Here is a 21,594-nt window from a genome sequence, read left to right as displayed (position 1 = left end):
GGTCACATAGAACAATGACTAAAATGATCAAAAAGAAAATAAACATTAATTCCACTACAGGTCCTTCTCAAAAAATTAGCATATTGTGATAAAGTTAATTATTTTCTATAATGTAATGATGAAAATTTAACATTCATATATTTTAGATTCATTTCACACTAACTGAAATATTTCAGGTCTTTTATTGTCTTAATACGGATGTTTTTGGCATACAGCTCATGAAAACCCAAAATTCCTATCTCACAAAATTAGCATATTTCATCCGACCAATAAAAGAAAAGTGTTTTTAATACAAAAAACGTCAACCTTCAAATAATCATGTACAGTTATGCACTCAATACTTGGTCGGGAATCCTTTTGCAGAAATGACTGCTTCAATGCGGCGTGGCATGGAGGCAATCAGCCTGTGGCACTGCTGAGGTCTTATGGAGGCCCAGGATGCTTCGATAGCGGCCTTTAGCTCATCCAGAGTGTTGGGTCTTGAGTCTCTTAACGTTCTCTTCACAATATCCCACAGATTCTCTACGGGGTTCAGGTCAGGGGAGTTGGCAGGCCAATTGAGCACAGTGATACCATGGTCAGTAAACCATTTACCAGTGGTTTTGGCACTGTGAGCAAGTGCCAGGTCGTGCTGAAAAATGAAATCTTCATCTCCATAAAGCTTTTCAGCAGATGGAAGCATGAAGTGCTCCAAAATCTCCTGATAGCTAGCTGCATTGACCTTGCCCTTGATAAAACACAGTGGACCAACACCAGCAGCTGACACGGCACCCCAGACCATCACTGACTGTGGGTACTTGACACTGGACTTCTGGCATTTTGGCATTTCCTTCTCCCCTGTCTTCCTCCAGACTCTGGCACCTTGATTTCCGAATGACATGCAGAATTTGCTTTCATCCGAAAAAAGTACTTTGGAACACTGAGCAACAGTCCAGTGCTGCTTCTCTGTAGCCCAGGACTGGGGAATGCGGCACCTGTAGCCCATTTCCTGCACACGCCTGTGCACGGTGGCTCTGGATGTTTCTACTCCAGACTCAGTCCACTGCTTCCGCAGGTCCCCCAAGGTCTGGAATCGGCCCTTCTCCACAATCTTCCTCAGGGTCCGGTCACCTCTTCTCATTGTGCAGCGTTTTCTGCCACACTTTTTCCTTCCCACAGACTTCCCACTGAGGTGCCTTGATACAGCACTCTGGGAACAGCCTATTCGTTCAGAAATTTCTTTCTGTGTCTTACCCTCTTGCTTGAGGGTGTCAATAGTGGCCTTCTGGACAGCAGTCAGGTCGGCAGTCTTACCCATGATTGGGGTTTTGAGTGATGAACCAGGCTGGGAGTTTTAAAGGCCTCAGGAATCTTTTGCAGGTGTTTAGAGTTAACTCGTTGATTCAGATGATTAGGTTCATAGCTCGTTTAGAGACCCTTTTAATGATATGCTAATTTTGTGAGATAGGAATTTTGGGTTTTCATGAGCTGTATGCCAAAATCATCCGTATTAAGACCATAAAATACCTGAAATATTTCAGTTAGTGTGCAATGAATCTAAAATATATGAATGTTAAATTTTCATCATGACATTATAAAAAATAATGAACTTTATCACAATATGCTAATTTTTTGAGAAGGACCTGTATATGCTGTTTTTACACACATACATATGCCTATTAATGACTAAAATGAAAAAGGTACAATGCATTGATTTTGTTTTAACAATAAAACCATACTTCCCTGCACATAAAAAATGTCCTTCAACACAAGTATAAAAACATGTTTTTGGAAGTAAAAAGTGTTTATATTACCAATACAAAAGTTTTCTTTTTGCCGTTTGCTGATATATGTGTGCAAGCATGAATGCACACAAACATGTGTGTCTCTTGCAAGTTTGTTGTCTGTTTACAAGTGTGCATAGAGCATTACAATGGCGGAGAACTCTTAGTGAAACCATTGATATAGAAGCCTAATAAAATACATTAAGATTACGTTGTTGTAATCCAACACAATGTGAGTTTATGGGTGTAAAGTCTGTGTATGTTAGTTAAAAAAACAAAACAACATATCCCATATAAAAATCTGCTTGTAAGTAAAGCATTTCTTTAATCTTGAAATATTTGACCCTATTTTCTCATTTTGGCTTCTTTGTAGTGTTTTCTGCTGCTACAGCTTGCTATAATAATTCTCCTGCTCTTTGTTTTAGTCCTGTGATTACTTTGACTTGTTTAACCTCTTCAAAATAGAACATTGGCTTAGTTTCTGTCCCTGTTTTCCTTCCCGTCACATTGACCCTCTCCCCATCCAGCTCTCCTTGAAGAGTGATAATGAATTTTTCTTCAATGGTCTCCTTTTCTATCCCTGGCCTACCTGAAATCTCCCACAGCAGCACCACATCTCCTCGCTCTGTGATGTTCTTTTTCTTTATTGAGACACCTTTTACCTCCGTTCTTTCTCCCAATGCCCTTCTCACTCCCCTTCTTACCCTGTCTCACTCACAGCATATCAGGCATAGGCACCAGCATGCAGGATTCTTTGCAGACAGAAATGTGCGCAGAGCTGTGTGGAGTTGTCTTTAAATGCAGAGCAGATTTCAGCAAGCGTCTGCAGAGTTAGTGCTAAAACCTGATGTTCTCCGCTGGATTTTTTATCATCAGGGTTATTCACTTACAGCAGCTTGATTTCAGAAGGCAGCAGTAGGAAAAAATAAAATTAACACAAAAACACAAACACTTTTGTCCTTGCTCTGGCAACAACAGCATCCACTAAATGTGCCAGAGCTGCCATTGTGTTGAAGCACAGCTGTTCTGCACCTGTATCTGCTGTGAGCCAGCACAGCCTATTGACTGATGACGCACGGTTCAGTTAGATGTTTGTCTTCCCTGTGAGTTATTCTTAGACTTTCATTACTCTATGATTTGGATGGAAGAGTTAAGCCTGTTTACCTGTATCGGAATAAAATTGGCATCTGACAGTTTTAATGGTTTTGTTTTGTGCAAATGTGAAAGTTAATGAATTGCCTGAAAAACAGCATAACCCATAAGACCGCCCAACCCATCCTGTGACTCATTAATTTGCAAATTTTGCGTTGAAAAATAATGGATGCATGGTGCCTGTATAGTTACCTGCAAAAGTATTCACACCCCCTGTACTTTTCCACATTTTGTCACGTTACAACCAAAAACGTCAGTTTATTTTATTGGGGTTTTATTTGGTAGATCAAAAGCAAACTGTACTTAATTGTGAGATGGATGGAAATTTGTTGCAAATAAAATTGGTTGCAAATAAAAATCTGAAAAGTGTGGCATGGATTTGCATTTAAACCCCTTTACTCTGATACATCTTAATAAAATCCACCACAATCATTTCCCTTTAAGAAGTCATCTAATAAGTAAAGCTGCTCTGGTTAAATGAGATCAAAATTGGCCTACATGCAAATGCCATAAAAAGCCAACAGGGCACATAAACCTAAACACACCATTCCCACAGTGAAACATGGTGGTGGCAGCGACATGTTTTGGGCATAGTCTTCTACAGCAGGGACAGGGACGCTCGTCAGAGTTGCTGGGGGTAAATACTTGGCAATCCTGGAAGAAAACCTGCAGAAGACTTGAGACTAGGGAGGAAGTTCAGCTACCAGCAGGAGAACGCCACTAAACATACAGCCAGACCTGCAATAGAATGGTTTTTATCAAAGCAGGTCCATGTTAAAATGTCCCAAGTCAAAGTCCAGACATGGGCTAAGTCCAATTGAGAATCTGTGGTACAACTTGAAAATTGATGTTCATTGATATTTTCTAGGGTCGCGACCTACTATGGAATAAGCGGTAGAAAATGACTGACTGACTGACTGACTGACTGACTGACTGACTGATATTTTCTATCTTATCTAGATTGCCTCTAGATTTGCCAAGCTGGTGGAGACATTTTAATTGCAGTGATTCTGGAAAGTATTGACTCATAAGGCATAAATAAATGCCACTTTTCAGATTTTTATTTAAGAAATATATTTTCTTTTTATTTATCCTTTTTCTTTCACCTCACTAATATGCACTATTAAATAAAAAGGTTGATAAAACACATAGAAGTTTGTCGTTGTAATGTGAAAAATGTAGAACAGTTCCAGAGGTATGAATACTTTTCCAAGGCGCTGTGCATTTATTCTGTTTAGTCTTGATGTAATTTTTCTGATGAACTGTTTAATTCAAAGAGAGTTTGTGTCAAATCCTGACATTCCAGCTTTTGTGTGTCATCTTTCTAAATACTGATCTCCCATCTCTGCTCCTTCTCCGCTTCCCTCGTGCAGCAATCACACAGGTGATTCAGGAATTTACATCAAGCGCTGCTGCAAAGGTTTCTGTATCGACATCCTGAAAAAGATTGCGAAAACTGTCAAGTTCACTTACGACCTATATTTGGTCACCAACGGCAAGCACGGCAAGAAGGTTAACGGGACCTGGAATGGCATGGTGGGAGAGGTGAGGACAGTTTTCACTAATTACTGACTAACCACAAGTGGCCTGGTGGCTTTTGTATAAAATCTTAAAATAATAGTCAGGAGAAAAGCGGCGTGTGTTGTAGTGACAGGTTCATCCCACCGTTGGATTGAAGCACCAGCTTTTCGTTGCCTTTAAGCAGCTTGAAAATACCCACAGTGACAGTTCATGCAGACCTGTTGGCACACCGGCTGATTTTGGATTTCACAGCTGGCAGAGCACTGCAGCAGAACGCAGGAGATATTACCATACAAATGTTATCGAGCCACCAGAGTGACACAACCAGGCAGTGCACCAAAAATAAAGAATATGATGTGCATTTAAACCCGCTTGTTCATTCCAGCTGCAAGATTGTTCATGTTTGTAATTTATAACACATGCCACATAACCCAATGCATGGAGGGTTTCCTCAGTTTGATAATTTAACATCTGCTGGTATGCAGCGAGAGCTAAGCTGTTGTTCCAGGTGTAGCCTTTTAATGTAGCCTCAAGCAGATGTCAGTGAGAAACTGCACAGATGTGAAAGGACTCTTTCTGTGACAGGGCTGCCCATGCATCACTGTGGATGTGGGTAATAGGCACACCAGATACGAGTGTATTTATAATTCATCAGTAAATGTGTTTATTTATTCAATCTATAAAAGATCTTCGTCTGCTTTTTTTTTTCCTCGTCACACAACCACATTTAAGCTGTTTAAAGTCGATGATACACTAAAAAGACTGAAGGAAAATATTCTGTGCAGGTGCATCAAAATCCACAGAAGTATCTTTTGTATTTGGTATGACTAACGATGCTGTCTAGGTATCTATCTCTATTAGTTCCTCACTGTCTCAGTCAGGATATCTAGCACTTGTTTCCCACAACCCGGCCTGAGGGGAAGCTTGTGATCAGATCCAGCAAACCTCAGGAGGACTCAATGAGGGTTCCTAATCAGAGATTGAGTAAGAATACAGAAGACTTGGATTGGAGTGAGGGGGCGAAAGCAGCCAGGGGCAAAGACCCACTTCACTGCTGCACAAATTATACCGTCAGCACAGTTCAGCTGTCTCGCATAAACGTGCAGGCTGATGTTACTGATTGTGTGACATCTTAAAATTTAAAGTCTTTATCTGATAAGTTGCACATCACTATGCATACTTTAAAGCTTAAAGAAATAAAAGAGCCAGCTTCGAGGAATAAATGTGCAGGACTATTATTCACTCTAACATTTGTAGATTTTAATAACAGTCAGTGTGCTTTTATTCATGGCCAAAGGCTCCAGATACATGGAGTTAGATATACCTGAATACACTGGGAGAGGATACTGGTGGATGCTGACAGAGAGTAGAAGTTATGTAGACATTATGCTCTTTGCTTCTTTCACCAAATGTGAACAAATCTAGAAATCACATAACTGAGCTCATTCTATTTTGTATATGATTCTATCACCAAGCCCATGTATATCTCTCTGTTCGTCTATTCGACCCTCAGGTGGTGTTGAAGAATGCCCACATGGCCGTAGGTTCGCTTACAATCAACGAGGAGAGGTCTGAGGTCATCGACTTCTCTGTGCCGTTCATTGAGACGGGCATCAGTGTGATGGTCTCCCGCAGCAACGGCACCGTCTCCCCCTCTGCCTTTCTAGGTGAGGAGAAACACGCCTGGTGCTTCTGGCAGCAGGCGACACGACACAATAACCCACTGGATGCACATACTCTCTCGTATGACATCAGAACTGCACAACCATGCACAGAAAGAAAAAACATTTTTACTCCTTTTTGTTTTTTTAATTTTATTTCATTATACTCACCTCCATGTCCAAAATCCAAAACAAATATAGAAAATGCATAAAAGAAAGAACCAGGAACATCAAACATATGCATTATTGCCCAACATAATGGCCAGCCAAGAGGAAAATAGTGGTGGCAAAGTACCCGCTTAAATGTGAGCTCGTATATCTAAGATTTACATGGCTGTTGGGTGGAGGAAGTCAGGAGAGATGCTGTCTGAGGGACAACTGCCCAGGGATTTAAAAGCCCGTCATTTTGTAATTCACCACAATGGTGAAAGAATAATTCAAAGCTCATTCGTCATTCATATGAACCTGTATTGTCACTCACTTCTCTCATAACAACTGTGTCACCAAAATATGTTATATTAGTCAGCTGCGCATATCAGGAGTTAATGGAAAAGCTGAAGGACCTTAGAAACCCTTTAGAAAGGCCTTATTCAGAAAACAATCAAATCTCTTTTCACAGCAATCATGATGCTCTACTGTTCCAGGCGTGACATGTCATCACTCTCTCTCTCTCTCTCTCTCTCTCTCTCTCTCTCTCTCTATATATATATATATATATATATATATATATATATATATATATATATGAGTGCAGATTTCAAAGCCCTCACTCTAAATGCTCTCATTTGTTTCCCAAAGACACAAAAAATACCTGGGCATTGTCATAATAATATTAGTTAAGAACACTGCCACCATAAATAAATAATAATTGAAATTTTTAATTTTTCTGTAATAAAACGATAAATACCCTTCTATTTATCTCTAAAATGACACTATTATAAATATTTTTACTTTTATAAGAATTTTCACACAGCTCTCTTCATCTCTGTTGTGATCATGGCTGAATAAATTGGTTTTGTAATAAGGCCTGACACTCCAAAGCTATTACAAAGTACATCCATATAATAGCTTTCTTTGTAAAGTAAAGTGCTGCAGGTGAAAATGGCAGAGCACAATATAAAGCAGCTGGAAAGCATGCTTACTTCCATGAATGTATGTTTTATATTCACACTTGCTTCCCTCTCTATTAGCTCTGCTTGTCATTCTTCACACAGCCTGATAAAAACCTATAAATATGAACAGCAAACAGTGTTTGAATACATAAAAAACTTGTTGATACTAGAGGGTTTAAAGATGCTTCAACACACTTCCTCTGTTTTGTACCGTAATACATACTCTCCTCCTCCCTCTTACGGATTCAGAGCCCTTCAGCGCTGACGTCTGGGTCATGATGTTCGTGATGCTGCTGATCGTGTCGGCCGTGGCCGTCTTTGTGTTTGAGTACTTCAGCCCGGTGGGATACAATCGCTGTCTGGCAGATGGACGAGGTGAGAGGACACACACACGCACACACATTTTCAGAAACACACACATCTGGCTCTGGTTAATTCATGCTGCATAAAGGTGGCAATGAGGTACAGTGTCAGGCAATCTAATCTGCTAAAATGCAGTCCGAGCTGGCGTTTTTTTCTTTATCTTCTTGAATGCACCATTCAGAAAGAGAACTCCAGGTGCTAAATTACTTTGACAATCTTGTCTGAATGAGAGCAACTGGAGTGCTGGGACTTTCTGTGTGATGTCTTTGAGTGCTTATCTACATTGACAGTCACTTAAGCTCTTTCACTAATGAAAGGGATCATTGACAAGAGCAAGATAGGTGATCTTAAGTATTCTTAGCATCACTGTGTGAACTAGAATTTACCTGTTCTGGTGCTAGGCTGTCTTTTTTATTGTGCTGATCTTATACATTATACCAGTGTTACACCATTGAATGGATGGAATTAGGTAGGACTGACCATTCATTGAAAAACATTTGTTTGATCAAATGATGTTTTAGCAGGTAGTTATACTTAATTTGCTCATCGGACTCAGTGGTTTTGCCTATTTTCTTTTTTATACACAGGACTCAGTTTTTCATTCATCCATCCATCCATCCATCCATCCATCCATCCATCCATCCATCCATCCATCCATCCATCCATCCATCCATCCATGTGTTCCATATTCATATGCCTTACCACTGTAGAAACATCTGCCTTGAATTCAAACTGAAGGTTTGTTTTTGGGCTGGAAGGATCAAAGAATTCTGGAAGTTTGAGTCTGAAAAGAAAGGATTTGTAAATTATGTGTGTGCACGACTCTTCTGTACCTCTGCTCCAGCTGTAGCATAATTGTAGCCTGTTGTGCGTCCATCTGCCGCTTCGCCCCTCTCACTTTCTCCTCATCTGTGATGCCACAGACCTCCTGTAGGTAGTGCTTGCTTGCAGACACCTTGTCATACAGCCACAGAGGCAGGTGGAACAGAGCGAGTGTGTAAAAGCAGGGTGTCACCACAGCGGCTGCAGGTGTAGATGGAGACTCCACAGCACGTACTGGGATTCCTGACAAATTTAACGATGGCGATCCTTCAAATATCTCTAACAACTCCTGGTCAGAAGTAAATACAATGATTCTCACTATCTCCTCCCCTCTTGTCATTCTGTCCCTCCAGATCCCGGTGGTCCCTCCTTCACCATTGGCAAGGCCGTCTGGCTGCTGTGGGGCCTGGTTTTTAACAACTCCGTTCCTGTGCAGAATCCCAAAGGCACCACCAGTAAGATCATGGTGTCAGTGTGGGCCTTCTTCGCTGTCATCTTTCTAGCCTCCTACACTGCCAACCTGGCTGCCTTCATGATCCAGGAGGAGTATGTGGACCAGGTGTCGGGCTTGTCAGACAAAAAGGTGAGGATTTAGAGCGATGTCCCAGTTTGCAGGGTGGAGGAGCAGGTGTGCTTCTGGAGCTTTTTTGCAGACACTATCATGTTACTTTTATAATTTAAGTAGCCTTAAGCACTATTCGTTCAATGCAGTCCTCTATAACAGGTTCTGAGATATTTCTTAGTACAATGCATAGCATATAAATAAAATAAAAACAGGATATTGTTTCTTGCTCCAAGCTTACTGGATCTTGTTTGTGGAGTAGTAGCTGTGTATTAGCATTCAGCTGTGTTTTCTGTTCTTTTGGCTCAGTGGCTTAGAAAAAGCTCAATTTAATTTCACAAACCAAACCGAGCCATTATTCCTGCTAGACCTGTGACTTAAAGGGATTGGGCAAAAACTGCATTCATTGGAGAGTTTAAAGATGAAACAGTGAAACATAGTGGTGTTAGTGTCATGGTCTGGAACTACTTTGCTTCAAGACCTGGAAGACTTCATGTACTGCGTGGAAACATGAATCCAGAAGGAGAAGGTTCGACTGTCGGTTTGAGACTTTAAGGTCAAGAACACTTGAGTTATACAGCAGCTCCAAAGTACACCAGCAAGTCCATCCCTGAACGGCTCTCAAAACGAAAACGAGGGCGTAGCATTGGCCTTGTCCAAATTAAACCTAAATCCAACTGAGATGCTGTGGCATGACTTGAAACAGGCCATTAATGCTCAAAACCCCTGTGACTCAATTAAACAATTCTGCAAAGAAGAGTAGCCCAAAATTAATCCACAGTGATGGAAAATACTGATTTCCAGCTATTCCAATTGCTTGATAGCAGTTGATGTCTAAGCTTTAGGGCGCAATTACTTTTTCACATTGGCTGGTTTAAACTTAAACTTTTTTTCTTCCATGTGGTATTTATTCAGGTTAAAATCAGCTTGATGACCTGAAGCATTTAGGTGTGATGACAAAATAGAAGAAATCTGTAAGGGAGCAAATATTTTTTCACGATCCTGTACCACATTTAGATGCCAATGCTATAGTCCTACTTAAATGCTGCAGTTGTCATCCACTAGTATTGTTTAAGCTCATGCCAAGTTCTTCGGGCCCTCTGCATTCACTATCTATATTTTAAATGCTTGGGGCATTATTTTGGGCAGGTCAAGTCTGCACAGAGCCTTGATCTTTCATCCCTAGATGGTCAATCAGTGGCTAAGTATGAAAAGAAGGTGAGACAGACAAGTCTCTGAATAAATACCTTGCCCTATCCTGATGCAATAGCATGTTGTACAATTTACATTCTTTATCCCATCATACATGCAATACACAAAATAGGAGCAATGTAACAGGGCTTAATGTTGCGGTGCATTCCTTATCTTTTAGATCTTTTAGACTAGAGTGGAGACGCAACTGTGAAGCCGTCTACAAGAAGGGACAGAGCAGACTGTACTTCTTGAGGAAGCATAGGTCCTTCGGTGTTTGCATCAAGATACTGCATATCTTCTACAAGTCTGTTGTGGAGAGTGTGATCTCTTCTGCCATCATCTGCTGAGGTAGCAGCATCAGAGCCAGGGACTTGAAAAAGCTCAAGCTCATAAAGAAGGCTGGCTCTGTTCTAGGGACTCCTCTGGATCCTGTGGAGATCATTGTGTAAAGACGGATTCTTCATAAAATGAAGAACTGTTAGGTATTATTTAGTCAACTCAGAGGTAAGAACGATACAGAGTCAGTTTTACTTGTGACAAGGGTAGCCCAATTTGCAGTGCAACTACAAAGTTTTGACACCCTATCTCTTTATTTATATACACAGTTCAACAAACAGTTCAGACAGGGTGTATGTGTGTGTGTGTGTGGAAGGTAGGAGGCTGGTTCTCATGGGAAATAGATAACGGTGATTTCACACACAGGAAGGAGGACTGCACTCAGAGACAAGCTGCATACCAAAGAGCACACTGCAGGTGCCTTGCAGCACAAAGTTTTTACATGAGTGATAACAAGTCCTCGCACCCATCCAACAAGAACATTATGGGGAACCCTGAGCATCCTCTTCATCAGACTGTCCTACAACAACAGAGTGTCTTCAGTCAGAGGCTTCTTCAGATCTGCTGTAAGACAGACCGCTACAGGAGATCCTCCCTGCCCACAGCCATCAGCATCTACAACAGCTCCTTGAAGAAACCTACATAAAGGGCTACAACAACATTTAATTTCTCTTTGGGATTAAAAATTATTTTTGAATTTAATTGAATTTTAGGCGTATGTAAGGCACATTTTTACAGACATCACCAAACATTAGAACGTAAGACACTGTGAGAGAAGCTAAGAGATCTTATGTAAAATTATAACACTCTTAGTTGAATTGCTTACTAACTGACATACACAGCTCTCACCTTATAAGAGTGTTAAGGTGACTTAATGTTTATAGGATTATGTCAGGTTAATCAAACGAAGGGCTTCTAACCCTAACCTCTATAAAGAAAAATATATTTTTTATTTTTCTATTCTTTTGCTAAAATTTGGTAACTTACTTATTAGCCCATTCCCCACCAGGTTTTAGAAAAGATTGAATTAGTAAAACAACTACATTTAAGTGTGTTAAACATCCTTCTCATTTTATAGAGACACATGATGATCATATCGAAAATCTTCAAGTTGTGCTCACTGGTTGACATGTAATATTTGGAGCTGAAATTAAAAAATGCAAAGCGGAGCAGTTCCAGCCTCATCTGATATATTTGTTTTATCTTTACTAATCAATGAAACCGTCAAGATTCACCAAGAAATTTCAATTTATCTGCGATTGTCTTTTTACAGACGTGTGAAAAGCTGAGTGCAATTCACTTCTCTGCTTGTGCTGTTTCTAACGCCCTTGGTGTGCAGCGTGTGCTTGTCTAAAATGTCCCTTTTTTTGCTGAAACTCTAGGCACTTACGTAATTCTCTGCGTTTTCTCTTCTTATCAGTGCTTTAGCAGCTATATGCTCATCCTAATGAGGATTCCTCTGTTTTTTTCTGCTTTCCACAGTTCCAGAAGCCAAACGAGTTCTCTCCACCTTTCCGGTTTGGTACGGTGCCCAACGGGAGCACCGAGCGCAACATCCGCAACAACTACAGAGACATGCACGCCTACATGACCAGCTTCCACCAGAAGAATGTAGATGAGGCCCTGTACAGCCTGAAGACTGGGTGAGGAAGGGACACAGAGGTGGGGACAGTGAGACAGATGGGGGATGCAGGGAAGAAGGGAGTTGAAAGGATCTCAGCATAAGTAAAAGAGACAGTGTTAAAGATCTTGAATGTCGCTCACTGATGCAAAACAAAGAAAATATGATGAAATTATAAAAAGAGGGGGGCAGAGGAAGTAGCCAACGGGGGAGCACATCTGCCTCATAGAGGCGTCCAGAACAGCAATGGAGCAATGGTTTGCTGTATAACCAGATCTTTGTCACTTATTTCTCTCTCATTGTCTTCATTTTTACCAAGTACCGCTGAGGAAATAGGAATTCAAAACTGTGACGATCCACTGATGATGAATGGCCCCAGAGGCCTCAGGTGCCCTGGGGCACATTTGATGGTAGCAGGGGAAGCAGCAGACTCTCATGTCAATCTGTCAACTGTCTCTGGGTTAATATGTAGAAGATGCACATTTTCCCTGGAAAATGTTTTACTCTGGGCTACATTATAAAACAGGGGTCAAAGCATTACTAGACCTAAACAGGAGCCATCAATAGAAAGAAGCCACTTACTGCTTTTCAGATTACGTTTTCACATTTTCTAACATTACAACCCTTAACTTTCATTGTCTTCTGTTGGGGTTTTATGGGACAGACCATCACAAAGTAGTGCATAATTGTGAAGTGGAAGGAAAATGAGACATGTTTTTTAAATTCTTTTATAAAGAAAAATCTGAAATGTTTTGCATATATTTGCTTTCAGGTCACTTAAGTAAATAATTAAAGGAACTGGTTTTAATTAGAGCTGCACATCTTTTGGGGTATGTGTGTCTACTAACTGTGTCTACCAGAGTGAGAGCATACATTTTCAAGTCTTGCCACAGATTTTCTAAATGATTTAGGTCTGGACTTTGATTGGGCCATTGGAATACAGGGACATGGTGTGATCTAAACCATTTCATTGCAGCTCTGGCTGTGTTTAGGGTCATTATGCTGCTGGAAGTAAGACCTCAACTGTACCTCTACAGATCTTCCCATCAAGTCTGACCAGCTACCCCAAATCCACACTGCATGATGCTACAACCAGCAAGTTTTACAGTGAAGATGGTGAGTTCAGGGAAATGTGCAGTGTTAGTTTTCCTCCTAATGTGGCATTTTGCATGTAGCCTAAAGAGTTCAGTTTGGGTCCTGTTTAAAACAGCTCCTTTTTCCACATGTCCATTACATGTCTTGTGACTTCTTGTCCCTCGTCTGTAAAGGCCAGATTTGCAAGGCGCACAACTAATGCCCCTTTTCCACTGGCTCGATTTGGCCTGAGTCGGCTCCACTCGGCTCGCTTCGCGAGCATTTCCATTACTGTTATTTCAGTACCGGTACCTACTCCTTCTTAGCAGGGCTAGCGAGTCAAAGTCGGTACTGTACGTGATGTGAACAAACTGCTGTTCACTGATTGGCCGTGGGCACGGCCAGGCGTAAGAGTCGACCAGCGTAAAAAAACCCACAAAAGAAACCCGCCATTTTCAAACGTGCATTCAAGCGAGTGAGACAAACATATGACGGAGTCCGCACAATTGAAGAAGAACCCCAATGAAGCTCACAAATAGCAACAGCACAGGCTTCCATAGCTCCTTTTTCTTGTTTTTGTAACGCATTTCGGTCTTCTAGTTCTTTCATTGGCGGCTGGCGAACAACGGTAGTGCTCCAATACCGCCGCCACGTGTTTCATTCGCGGTTATGCAGCACGATACATGATGGTTTAAAGCCGCGCCTCCAGGAGGTGTTCCCTTCAGCGGAGCGATAGCGGGTCTATGGGAATGCAACACACAATGTGCAGAGCCGTGCGGAGTTGTTCCGGGCTGGCCAAATCGAGCCAGTGGAAAACGGGCATAACAGTTCTGTCAAAAGATTCCTCCACATTATCTCTGCAGCTCCCCCAGAGTTACCATGGGCCTCTTGGCTGCTTCTCGGATTTTCCAGCCTGTCAGTTTAGGTGGATGGTCATGTGTTGGTAGGTGTGTTTGAACAGGGCTCTGTGAGATGTTTAAAGTAAGGGATATTGTTTTATAACCTAACCCTGCTTTAAACTTCTCCAAAACTTCATCTCTGATTTGTCTGCTGTGTCTTCGTCATGTCCCCTACTAAACCTAAATTAAATTACACACAGGTGGCTCGCACTAATTAGGTACATTTCAAATGCAAGGGGTTGCTGTTTGGTTTGCTAATTTTGTCAATTTAGAAATTCTAAAATAAAGGGGACTGATTTCTGAATGAGTATGTCGCACTTTTCAGATTGTTAGTTGTAAAAAACCTTCAAAACCATTCATCGAGTTCTTTCCACTTCATAATTTTGAACTACTTTGTCTTGATCTATCACATAATATCCTAATAAAAACAAGGTTTGGGTTTGAGACGATACAAAGCATGAAAAATATATGGATATCAGTACTTTTTCAGAACACTGAATGCGAGTGGGTGTTCTTGATGGAGAGGTTTGGTGTTTAACTATATGAAACTGATCACCATGACAGTGTCTTCACCAACACCATGACAACAGAGCAGCTTAAAATAGAAGTAACTTACGCAAAAGTGAAAAGAAAGACAGCAGCAAAGGATTTAAAAAGTGAAACTCATAAATTAATCACACAAAGAGTGATTTAATTCAGGTGTTTATTATGTTAATGTTGACAGTTAAGGTTGTCTGCTAATGAAAACTCAACATTCAGCTTTACAGAAAATTAGAAATTACATAAGATCAATAAAAGCGATTTTTAATACAAAAATATTGGTCTACTGTAAAGTATGACCATGTACTACACAATATATGCACTCAAAGCTTGGTCATCATCAAAGTGTTGCTGCATTAAAGTGATCAGCATTTGTCTTTGCTGAGGTGTTCAGGTGGCCCAGGTTGCTTTAATAGCAGCCTTTGGCTTCTCTGCATGATTGGCTCTGGTGTCTCTCATCTTTCTCTTGAGCTTTAGGTCAGGCTAGTTTGCTGACCAGTCAAGCACAATGGCCATTAAATCAGCCACTGGTACTTCTGGCAGAGTGGAAAGGTGCCAAGTCTTGATGAAAAAAGATAATTAGCAGCAGATAGTTGTCAGCTGAAGGAAGCATGAAGTGCTCTAGAATTTCCTGGTTAATGGCTACGCTGACTTTGGACTTGATAACACTAAGCCCTGACTGTGAAAACTTCACTGGACCTCAAGCAACTTTGATTCTGTGCCTCTCCACTCTTTCTCTAGACTTGCAATCTTAACTTCTGAATATAATGCAGAATTAACTAAAGTCCAGTGCTTTTTTTCCTTTAGCCTATGTAAGACGCTTCTGACACTGTTTAGGGAGTGGCGTAACACAAAGTATGTGTGTTATGTGTGATACGCCTCTGGTGGCCTTTCAAGGTCTGACTCCAACTAGTCCCACCTAGTGGATCCCCTCCAATCTCTTAAATCAGCTTTGCTTCACCATCCTCTCAGCGGTGTAGTTATTCCCGTTGCATGTGCGCCTTTTCTTACAACACTTTTTCCGTCCACTCAACTTTCTATTATTATGCCTTTTAAAAAAACATCAAAATTAACTGAAATAAGTGAAAATAATTCAAATCAGTGATAAATATTAGTGTGTGTGTAATGAATCAATATAATACATAACGTTTCCTTTTTGAATTTGAATACTGAAATGCTCCTGTGGTTTTTGGTTTCCTTTGTTTCCATACAATGACAGAAAATTAGGTAATTAAAAAATACATATAACTACTTAGACTAGCTAATTAGATTTATTTTTCTGCATTTAACTCCATAATTTGAGATGCATGTTTATTCAGTTAGCATCTGTTATTGAAACTGGCACGTCCAATGCCTGTATAAACAATAGAAAGAGAAAGAACAGATCAAAAACAGGATGTAAAGAGGAGAAACAAGTTATCTATCAGCAGCAGGTTTGATTAAATCTGACTCCAGCAGTGAGCAGGAAACTGACCAAAATCTTTTTGGCCACCACAAGCTGAAAGGTCCCTCTGGATTTAAGAGACCTATAAGACTTCTTCTCTGCTTGCATCTTTTTCTATTTTTTAGGCCTAGCTCATTTTAATCCAATCTTTTTGGATTTAATCTCTCTGCAGCAAATGATTGCATGGTCGGTTTTTTCTTTACTACCGGTATTTGCTTTGCTATAATAAGCCACCAAATCACACGGATCTGTTCAGGAATCCTTCACAGGAATTAAATAATGTAACTACCCTTCACCTTCAGTAAAGTATGTTCTGTATGTTAATGCTAAATGCCAGACATGTTAGGATTATGTTCAATTAATACATCATTTGTTCCGAAATCCTCAAACTTAGAAACTGAAAAGACGACATCAGTGAATGATTATCAATAACACCTTACTGCCTGAATTTGTTTATTGTATTTATCTATTTACTATATTAATTTCTATACATTTATATCTTGCTGCATTCACATCTACTCACAATGTATGGTGGATTCCACCCCAACTCCAGTATCCACAGGCTATACACTAAGCATGCAGAAGGAGGCAGAAGACTAGTGAGCATCAGAGCCACTGTTCAAGATGAAACATCCACGCTTCAAGAATACATCACGAAGATGGCTTCAAGGGCTGATCCACTCAGTGAATGTCTGAGAGAATCAAAACTGGAAGAAAAGGAGCTGGAGGGACCATCATGCAAGGAAAAACCCCTCCATGGGATGTACCACTGACAGATAGCTGAAGTTTCTGATATGACCAAATTCCTGGTCCTGACCTGTTCCTGCGCTGCCCTGATCAATTATTGGGTACCAGAGCATTCTATAGATAGATAGACAGACAGACAGACAGACAGATCGGCAGAGGTAGCCTGACTGCCATTAGGTACTGAGATGAGATCCTCAGACCCCTTGTGAGACCACATGCTGGTGCGGTTGGCCCTGGGTTCCTCCTAATGCAGGACAATGCTAGACCTGATGTGGCTGGAGAGTGTCAGCAGTTCCTGCAAGATGAAGACACTGAAACTATGGACTGGCCCGCCCGTTCCCCAGACCTGAATCAGATTGAGCTCATCTGGGACATCATGTCCACCGTCACGTTGCACCACTGACTGTCCAAGAGTTGGCGGAGGCTTTAGTCCAGGAGATCCCTCAGCAGACCATCCACCGTCTCATCCACCGTCTCATCAGGAGCATGCCCAGGTGTTGTAGGGAGGTCATACAGGCACGTGGAGGCCACACACAATACTAAGCCTCATTTTAACTTGTTTTAAGGACATTACATCAAAGTTGGATCAGCCTGTAGTGTATTTTTCCACTTTAATTTTGTGTGTGACTCCAAATCCAGGCCTCCATTGATTAATAAATTTGATTTCTATTGATGATTTTTGTGTGATTTTGTTGTCAGCACATTCAACTTTGTACAGAACAAAGTATTCAATGAGAATATTTCATTCATTCAGATCTAGGATGTGTTATTTGAGTGTTCCCTTTATTTCTTTGAGCAGTATATATATATATATATATATATATATATATATATATATATATATATATATATATATATATATATATATATATATATATAGGCTGATTCAAAATCAAATTAACATTGTTCATTTAGGAATGTAGTATAAACAAAACAATAGGCATTCAGGTTGTGAATTAGGCATAACTCAGTAACTTCTACCACCAGATAACAGCATAGTGCCTCAGTATGGTCCTTGATAAGTGTTGAACATGCATCAACAGGCTTTAGTGCAATACATACACCAACTTTGCTGTACCTTGTGTGAAGTGAATTTGCAACAGTATTCTAAAGAGGTTAACTGTTGGATAAGTGGCTCCACTGTACAAGCAGATTTTTATGTTCCACAGGAAATTGGATGCCTTCATCTATGATGCTGCAGTACTAAACTACATGGCCGGCAGGGATGAGGGCTGTAAGCTGGTAACCATTGGGAGCGGCAAAGTGTTCGCCTCTACAGGCTACGGCATCGCCATCCAGAAAGACTCGGGCTGGAAACGAGCCGTGGATCTGGCTATCCTCATGCTGTTTGGAGATGGTAAGGTTGGACAGTGTTGGTTGCACATGAATGAAGAGGAATAATGAGACACTCCACAAAGGTCCGCAAAGGTCTTGAGACAGCCCTGATTTCTTTACATTGTGCTTCCTGTGAGGTAGACTGTCTTGTAACCCACAGGAGTGGCACTGTGTAATATCTGCTCAAGATTTCTGAAGTCCACCAGAAGTTTGTCGTTGATCCTCAAAAGCTTAGCAAATAGCCAATTTTAAATGGAATCTTTAAACATTTTGTACAAAAGACACAATTGGTCTCTATTTCATTGCGTGAATCATGTAAAACATATCAAACAGTAGGATGGACGGAAAATATTTTTAATAAGATGGCTACAAATAGCTTTTAGTTTAAACTTTTGCAAAAGTAGATGATCTAAGTAATGACATGTTTGCCGTTTTTTTTTCTGAAACTTGACTTTCAGATACTTTTCATCAGCTGCCGATAGGCTTTGTTTGGGCCCAAAAGGACTTATTCTGCTCTCCATTTTACTTATTTTAAGCAAACCCTGCATAATAAGCTGTTATGGTCAGGTAGAAGGGCTGTACTGAAATTTAAAAGAAAAAGCAGCAAAGGAATCACAGATGCACCAATCAGAGATCCTGTTTTGTGACACTCAAGCCAGCTGATTTTCATTGATTCCATTTTCTCTTCAAGCTATATATTTAACAATATTTTCTTTTTAGCCTGACTAGCTTTTACTGTTATTTTAAAACGAAGACAAATTAAATAGTGCCCAGGTTTCAAACTTCCTTTAGCAATTAGCACAATTAGAGTGGCTTGCATTATTAAGTGTAAACAGCAGTTACTGTGTAGAGAGTGCAGATCCTTACCTCCGAGATTTACTAAATGCTTCCAACGTTTCCAAATCCAGCATATTCTCTACCAGGTTGTTTTTGGCAATTATTATTTTGGTTGAGAACCACAGTATGAAACTGTACAGGGTAAAAGGACAAATTTGGTGCTTGGTACAGTAGAACCAGAGAACACAGGGGGAAGCAGCTCATGAGCCAGGCTGTTGCAGAGCAGTCAACGTTAAACAGTGATGTAACAACAGACCTGTTGTTGTAGGTGTATAATGTTGTGTGAGCGTGTATATTTAGCTGCTCTAGAAAGACTTTGAGAAAACTGTTCTGGCAGAAACAAAAAATACTGATGCAATTAGCTCATAGGAACATTGTGGATGCAATCTTTCATATGCATACGCTTCTATATGTCGCTGCAGTGCTATGATTGACAGACAGTGTCATATGGATTTCAGAAACAGCCTTCACATGTAGGCAGGCTGACATGGTAAATAAGTTCAGCAGGAGATATGGGAAGCACATTTTTATCTGGTTTATGCTACAGCATCTCAACAGAGAAATTAAACTGAACTTGTCAGTGATGTAATTTGCTGCTTCATTCGTTATCAGTTTCTGTCAGCTTTTTTCCCCGTTAACCTTTTACTCCACCAGTCTGATCCCTCTGACAGTTTCTGTTCAGTAGTTAGAAACTGGGTTCCTACACACCAGACAAATCTGGTACAGTAGGAAATTTGATCTACAGTTTAGCCCAAAATTATTCGTACCCCCGGGAGATTTATATTGATTTGTTTTTGAAAGGAAATAATGTCAATTTTGAAAAAAATATTTTTATTATTTTGTTTTATTTTCATTATATTAATAGGTAGCATGCTGAAAGTTATTTATACTCTTCTCTATAATCAATGAAAAAAATATGTTTTGATATCACAGCATTTAAAACTTATAATACAGATTCTTTGTGTGTTTCCTCTGTTATTTTGATAATTCCTTTTGGTGATGAGCTCCGGGTATTTTAGGTTGGAAGGTCTCGTTACAATCGCCATTATCTTTAGTTCCCTCCACAGATTCTCCATCCCAATCAAGTCAGGACTGTGGCTGGTCCACTTCAAAATGTTAATATCACATCCAGACAGGAGGAATATGGTGAAAACTTTAAAAGATTACATTAAACCTAATACGTCCATCCATCCATCCATCCATCCATCCATCTGGCCAACTGTCTATCCATCTCTTCCTCCCCCCTTTCCTTTGCAAGATGTCGTTTTTTAGCAATGTAGACATCTCCTAAGCATTCATAAAATGTCGCTAAAAAGGACTGATATAACTGGAAGTTTGAGTTAGGAAAAGTATGGGAATGAAAATGCATAGGAACCTTGTGAAAATCTGAAATAAATCCACAACATTTCTGTGTGTTTTTTATTTTGCTTGTTTTAAGAGCAGTGCAGGAATCGCAGCAGTAGCCTCTTCGGTTTTCCAGTGCATAACTGTGTATAAATTATTGCCTCCACATCATCTCCTGATAAAGTAGAACATATTTTTTGAATGCATATATATGTAGCAGGTTGAGTGTCTGATATATCTCCCATTAGTGTCCACACAGTGTGGAAAACAAAATCCCGCCCCTGGTTAGCTTGTGTTTATTGTGCCTAACCAAGCCAGTCTCAGGAGCATTCTTATGCCATCACTCTCAATTATTGCATAATCTAGTTTGGTGGATTATGAACATGCAGTAAATTGTCATCAGGTAATTTCAGACCAATAATATGCTTTTTCCCTGCAAGTCTTTAAGTAGCTGTAAATACTTTAAACCTTGTATATTCAAGACAGACTGTAACTTCCTATTTAAAAAAATATCTTGATTTATCATTTATACATTTGCTCTTTTCCTGTGGGTTGTATTAATATATGCCACAGTGTATTGTTTTAGTTCAAATGAAAAAAAAAAAATTGCTTAATGAAAATAATGAAAACAAATTATTTTTGGGGAAACTGCATTTCTAATAAACACATTATCTAGCTGTCTAACGTATTCAAAAGTTATTTTGCATAATTCTAAAATAAAACATGAAACACTGGCCTCTCCAAATAAAACAGCCTGTCTTAATCTGTTTGTTAGCAGTGAGTCTTAGAGATAAATCTGCTTCGAAAAAATTCCCAATTAATTAATTTCTGCATTTATTAAACCCACAAATGTAGCACACCTCTGAAATGCAGCATCTTCTGTGGACCTTTAAATACATATTGCATCAAGTTACATAAGTTTTCAACCAGTATGTTTACTTTTGCCAGGCTTCTTGGTGTTCAGTAATTTCAGTAATCCATGGATTATTCAACCAATGGTGTGTGTATGTGACCACATACTGGAAAATTTGTAAAATATTTGTTAAAAAAAATAAAAATATAAAGCAAATAAATTGAGAGTTAATGAACAAAACCTTCTATATCCCTAACTACTTGACATGTGTATAGGTTTGTTTTATTACAGATTTTCACCATATTTTAATTTGTGGGCTAATCTATTCACTTTCACAAGCCTGAAACTTTCAATTGTTTCCATTTCTATTTTTATTAGAACTTGAGCTCTTGTAATTCAAAATTTGTAATTGAG

The 21,594-nt window shown here is 39.9% G+C and overlaps 1 protein-coding gene across 2 annotated transcripts in view; it reads left to right on the top strand.

Annotated features, from left to right (window-relative positions):
• grin2bb (glutamate receptor, ionotropic, N-methyl D-aspartate 2B, genome duplicate b) overlaps positions 1 to 21,594 on the top strand; it is a 188,222-nt gene that overhangs the window by 153,773 nt on the left and 12,855 nt on the right. For both annotated transcript variants that reach the window (XM_047365950.1, XM_047365949.1), the window contains exons 9-14: positions 4,289 to 4,460; positions 5,950 to 6,103; positions 7,459 to 7,584; positions 8,748 to 8,977; positions 11,969 to 12,129; positions 17,981 to 18,168. In XM_047365950.1, the coding sequence (XP_047221906.1) occupies positions 4,289 to 4,460; positions 5,950 to 6,103; positions 7,459 to 7,584; positions 8,748 to 8,977; positions 11,969 to 12,129; positions 17,981 to 18,168 (1,031 nt within the window). The remainder of the gene's footprint in view (positions 1 to 4,288; positions 4,461 to 5,949; positions 6,104 to 7,458; positions 7,585 to 8,747; positions 8,978 to 11,968; positions 12,130 to 17,980; positions 18,169 to 21,594) is intronic.

Source organism: Girardinichthys multiradiatus, chromosome 5 (genome assembly GCF_021462225.1).
Source record: "Girardinichthys multiradiatus isolate DD_20200921_A chromosome 5, DD_fGirMul_XY1, whole genome shotgun sequence".
NCBI lineage: Eukaryota > Metazoa > Chordata > Actinopteri > Cyprinodontiformes > Goodeidae > Girardinichthys > Girardinichthys multiradiatus.
Note: the sequence above shows the minus strand (reverse complement) of the source record. Positions and strands in the feature narration are given on the sequence as shown.